This window comes from Dipteris shenzhenensis, chromosome 3, assembly GCF_047967505.1.
Source record: "Dipteris shenzhenensis isolate YYH24624 ecotype China chromosome 3, Dip_SZ_1.0, whole genome shotgun sequence".
NCBI lineage: Eukaryota > Viridiplantae > Streptophyta > Polypodiopsida > Gleicheniales > Dipteridaceae > Dipteris > Dipteris shenzhenensis.
This window is the reverse complement of record NC_141598.1, coordinates 47692768-47698767: the sequence shown is the minus strand read 5'-3', so window position 1 is coordinate 47698767 and position 6000 is coordinate 47692768. Positions and strand designations below refer to the sequence as shown.

General features: G+C 41.4%; 1 protein-coding gene across 1 annotated transcript in view; it reads left to right on the top strand.

Moving 5' to 3' along the window:
• Positions 1 to 200: 200 nt before the first annotated feature.
• LOC147903908 (protein neprosin-like) overlaps positions 201 to 6000 on the top strand; it is a 65308-nt gene continuing 59508 nt past the window's right edge. The window contains exons 1-4 of the mRNA XM_087372616.1: positions 201 to 569; positions 712 to 798; positions 966 to 1184; positions 1395 to 1559. Coding sequence (XP_087228742.1) covers positions 390 to 569; positions 712 to 798; positions 966 to 1184; positions 1395 to 1559 — 651 coding nt within the window. The 5' untranslated portion in view covers positions 201 to 389. The remainder of the gene's footprint in view (positions 570 to 711; positions 799 to 965; positions 1185 to 1394; positions 1560 to 6000) is intronic.

Genomic DNA, 6000 nt, shown 5'->3' with positions numbered 1-6000 from the left:
ACGGACTCTTATCTCCGGCCATGCAAAGATGTCCTTGTTCCCGCGTGGGTCGCACCATATTAGACAAAGCATCGCAGTTCTTGAATCGCATGTGAAATTTAGGCGAATTCATGATCTTTCGGTCACGATGAAGATGACGTCCATGCGCCTTACTGAAGCACAGTGCTCATCCAGTCCTCGGAGCAAGAAATACCAGCACGACCACCTCAGCTATACCATATATAATAAGTACTCTTTGCGGCCAAATTTAATCGACGATACACCATCTTGTATGCTTGGATCGTCGTCTTCTATTACCTTTCTGTAAGGAGAGGACGTTCTGTCAGATGAGAGTGCAGCTGAAATAGCCTCTAGCCTCTTGTTACAGTTTTCACCAATACCCGTCAATCATGGGACAGTTTCTCCGTCCTCTGTATGTTCCTTTATATGTTATACTTCTCTGGATACTTTGCTGCAATTTTCCTCGTTTAGCCTGGGCTCGCAGTCGCAGTAAGGTCGAGGAAGTGGACATGTCCAGCATCGAAGACCATCTTCACAAGTTGAATAAGCCTGCAGTGAAGACCATCCGGGTAATTATGATTATCATGCATATATGTGTATACTATAACTCTTAAGGATGATTCACGAAAATGCCACCCCATCTAATGCAAGATTGAGAATGTCTTGTTATGCTCGAGCTCAAGCAGTATTTACTCCGCGCCTGCCGTGCAGAGTTCCGACGGAGATACAATAGACTGCGTAACCCGTTCCACGCAGCTGGCCTTCGACCACCCTTTACTAAAAGACCACAAGCTTCAGGTAGATACTGGGAACTAACACTAAAACACTAGTAATTAGCGCGTCAGCCTGAGCATTTCACTTGGTTGACGTTCGCTTTCTGTCCTCAAAACGTTAAACTATGGTGTCTCGAATAAGAAGGTGCGACAGTAAAGACCAGCTTTGCTTGCGTGCTTCTTCCTTGGCAGGAAGCCCCTTCCACCTTTCCTCATCGATCCGAGTCTCTTACTCGACACCACACGAGGCAAGCCTATCAGTTATGGCAGAAAAATGGGAAGTGCCCCAACGGCACGATTCCTGTTCGGCGCATTACGATTGATGATATCCTACGAACGGGTTCTTCACCAAGACTCTACGGCCACAAGTTCTACGGAGCTCCTCAGGTTGTTGGAGGAGTTGATCACCAGGTGAGTGTAGCTGCTAGGTACTTATACTGGAGCTGCAAAGTTTTCATGAACATTCTTGGTCTGTGGTCAGACAGCTTGCACCTGTAGATATGTCTATGACCTACCTTTTTTGACGAAAAAAAAATTAAAATTCCGTGATTCATTATGACAGTCAATCAAGGTCTCGTTTCAGATTACTGAGTTTTTTCCCGGTTTGCGCGGTGTATGTAGCATTCTTATGGGTATGCCAACGGGGAGCAAGCGTATTATGGCACACAAGCAACCTTCAACTTATGGAACCCCAATGTGGAGTTCACCACCGAATTTAGCCTTGCCCAATGGTGGGTTTTGGCGGGTTCTGGTAGTGAATTGAACACTATAGAGGCGGGCTGGCAAGTATGCAGTATCCCTCTTTACTATATCCAAACAGAATTTCACACTTCTCCTATATTTTCATTACCTCAAAACTTTCACCTTGTGAATGCATTAGTAATGCATTCTGTCATTTTTTTCATTACCTCAAAACTTTCACCATAGTAATACATTCTCATCGTAATGCATTCTATATGCTACAGGTCTACCCATCAATGTATGGTGACAACAACACTCGCCTTTTTATATACTGGACTGTAAGTTGATGCTTAATAGCATGTCTACCTCTTTAATACCACTTGACCGGTTTACCAGACCGTAATTAATCCACTGTGCTTGCACTGCTTCATCTTATATCTCGCTAGTGTATAGTGACACCAAAAGCTTAATTGGCACGGCACGGCACAATAGACAATTAACAGCCCTAAGTATAATAGATAAGACAAGCTGCACAAACTGCAACAAGTACTGTTTTTGAAGTTTAAGGTCAGATTTGTGCTATGCACTCGGAAGTTCATGTAGTACATTCACATTATGTTGACTTCATCATTTGCCAGACCCCACGTAACCCCACATTCAACTTATTTGCAGGCCAATAATTACAACGGGACAGGATGTTACAATTTGGGTTGTTCTGGGTTCGTACAAACAAGCAACAATGTAGCTGTAGGAGGGACTCTTTCTCCAATATCTACGATTGACGGTCAGCAATTGGAGTTTACGCTATGTGTATTCAAAGTGAGATCCTAATCAAGGATGTGAATGACATTGTACTATATTTTCATGTATATGATACTTTTTGGAGATATGCTCAACGGTTTTCATGTAGGTAGTAAAGAAGAACCACAGATTAATACTTCACATGTGTTTTATTTCTATGCATAGGACTTAAGAACAGGGAACTGGTGGCTGCAATTCAATGGAGAATTGGTAGGCTATTGGCCTCAATCCCTCTTCACACATCTATCTGATTCTGCAACCTTATTGGAATGGGGAGGAGAAATCCTGAACCAGGAGCAGAACGGCCAGCACACAACAACACAAATGGGTAGCGGAAAATTTGCAGAAGCTGGTTCCAACGAAGCGGCCTACATAAGGAATCTGGAGTGGGTGGATGCAGGGAACACCCTTCAGAATGTATCTGATTTACAAACAATGGCTGAAGATCCCAAGTGCTATGATATTCAAGGTGGTAGTGACACAACATGGGGCACATATTTCTTCTTTGGTGGCCCAGGTCGAAATTCCAATTGCCCTTGAATGGTTGGGAAAACAAGGAAATAAATAAATGTAGACAAGTGCCATCGTTTACAAAAGCAAAAGAGAATTAATGTCACTCAATTGCAATATCAACATGATGAAAAAAGGAGTTAAAAAAACCTTCCAAAAAAAAAAGTTCAACTATGTGGGTTTTGCTATGTGGACACTTAGTGCCCACATAGCAAAACCCAATGCTTGAACCTTTTTTCTTTATGCTTTTGTAGCATGTATACACCTTATTGAAGGTCAAACATGGACAACTTGACTACCATATTACTTGAACATTATCCAACCATTCCCTACCTACTAAGTCACTCTCTACCTGTGATATCCCATAGAGGCAAGATGCAGTTACTTCCTTATCCTTAATCATATGAACACCTCATTAAGCTCCGTAATCACCATACGAACAACCTTCACAAATTCATTTTCCAACTAGCAATGCCTACTTAAAAGGGCGGGGGGTAACCAAAGGGTTATGGGAGGAAATGTTTTTTGATGTTCAGAGATCGCCATAGCAGATCACCTCTTCTATACCAAGACGTGTCTTGAAGAGAGATGCGATCCATGCGACGGTCCTTCAATGGTTCATTCTAGCAAAAAAAAACCACTTATTGCTACAATCTCCACATTAAAGCAACAAGAATAAAGTAATCAACATATGATAGAGTTGAGATTGGATATTTGAGTGCAGTTTCTTAGTATTAAATTAATGTGAGCTTATTTATATAATATTATAGAGCCACACATAGTGTGGTTAGAGAGGTTGTGCGCTTCCTCTTTGAGAGCTAAAAACTAGGAATGGGCCCTTCTCTCATGATGTATTAGTATAATGATCCATCGATCCATTAGTTTTGGTCCACAGCTAAGCTGGTGTACCTTTTTGAATGTTTGTTACGTCACGAGAGTGTATGAGCAAACCTTGTGAGACATGGCCCATGATCTCCATCTTGGTCTTCTAGTCGACAAACATAGAATAGCATTAGATACTTATGGATAAATAAAATAAGAAATTACACAATAAGCCTGCCGCTGAACAACTTGAATACCATAGTAAACAAATAGCCAAGCGAATTCTATATCAATCCTAGCGACGAGAAGGCCAATAGTCTAACTCTTGTTCCCTATGTTCTTCACCAGAACAACCCAACATGAGTGCAATGCTTTCCCTCACAATGGTGTAGAGGGAAATTTCAACCAAATGATTTAGCTTGGAAGCGCCAATTAGTCAGAAGCCATTACACATTCAGAGGAATTCTTTGAAGGAGTTCTTGAGGTTTGAAATCCTTGAAAGCTCTAACTTTCGAGGTTGGCCCAGAGGCACATCCCTTTGTCAATCACATCGAAGTGAGGTTTGGATCTATAGCCATCATAACCTGAGTTTCAGCCATTGAACAATCCATAGCCATCATAAACTGAGCTTCAGCCATTGAACAAGTTGCAAGAATGGTGAGAAAGCTTCGATATTTAAGCTGCAATATTCAAGCTACCTATGATCTAAAAAGAGCCTAATTTGCAATATAATCCTAGAATGCTATTGGATTTGCATGCATCTCTCTTTCATCGGAGAGTGAGTCGTTGTTTCCTAGGATTTTTTTTCAAGACCTCATAAATGAATTCCTGTGATTGCAATCGAGTCAACCTCTTGCAACCCAAGCTTTTGCTCCTGATAGCTTCCCTTCACACTAGGGGTTGGAGTATGTAGAGGGATTGGAGGACGAGGACTAGTACAAGGAGGAATCGGAGGAACAAGATCGATACAAGAAAAATTCGCTAGGAGATTTCCAGAGAGAAAAAGCACATGCTTTTTTGGTGTTTGCTACCTTAACACTATGTAAAGCATTCGAAAAAAGAGTCAGGTCATAAAAAAAGTAGCCACTTGAGTGCAAAATACCACAAGCATAATTCCCATATTTGATAAGTTTGATGAATAGATGCTTACTAAAATCTAAGCGTAGTCCATGAATCTCTCAATCTGAATAGTAGGCTTATTGATCATATCTATATCACATTACCTTCCCAATGCACTCCTAACATAGTAACGTAGAGCTAAAATTGTAGAACGAGTTCAAGCATGCATGCACACATGCCTGATGGCATCTAAAACACTCTCTACCAATGGTGAAGTCACTCTAGTAGTCTATGTTTTCTTTTGGGAGTGCTACAGTCACTTGGAGCAGTAAGAAATAGCCTATAGTTGCCTTATCGAGCACAGAGACTGAGTACAGGGGTGCAACAATGGCTGCATGTGAGGTAGCTTGGTTGTGTAAGCTACTTTATGATATGCATCAGTCTATAGATGGGCTAGTTGTCATTTATTATGACAACATGAGCAGTATACACTTGGCAAATAACCCAGTCTATCAAAGCACATTGAGGTGCATTATCACTATGTGCAGGAGAAGGTTCTAGTAGGTTTTATTGATCTAGTTTATGTCAGCACAGAGGATCAAGTAGCTGACATATTCACGAAGGCATTGGACACATAGAAGCTGCACAAGTTCAGAGACCTACTTGGTGTGCAGGAATTGGGATTGAGCTCGAGGGGGAGTGTTGAGATATCGAGCTCCACTCGTGATATGCCAGGGTGACCGTTGTGCATCTATGTCACCGGCTTGTTAGCTGCAGATGCGGTTGGTACACCGCCCATGAATAATAGCTGGATGATAGCTATCTTTATGTACTCTAGTTAGTGGCTCAGTTAGTATGTCACCTAGGTTAGCTGAGTTTGGTTTGAGACCCACATATATTCCTTTTGTACTAAGAGAGAGAGGTCTTTTGGCTTTCACAACTAAGAAGAGGAAAACTGTTTTCAGCCTCCACCTTTGTGTGTATTCCCCCATTGTGTATGTGAGAAAGCTGCAAGTGAGACTCCTTACTTCTCTCCCACTCTCTTCACAATGAGAGGCTTCAACCTTGTATGTGTTATGTTTTATCTCTTTGGGTGACACAATCCATGAGGTTTCCCACCCTACCTAAAGGCCACCCATGGGTTTGAAATTGCTCACAGTATTACACTTGCACACAATGCTTATCAATCACAGTAATCCACTCGCACACAGCACTTGTCATTCACTCATTGAGGATTGCATAGCTCTTTGTTTTTTACATGGAGTGAGCACAAGGAAAGAAAATATTCTTACGTTAAATTTCATAATTTAATTTGACTTTTTTTGTTTCACTTTTTTTTTTCAATGGTGGTTTT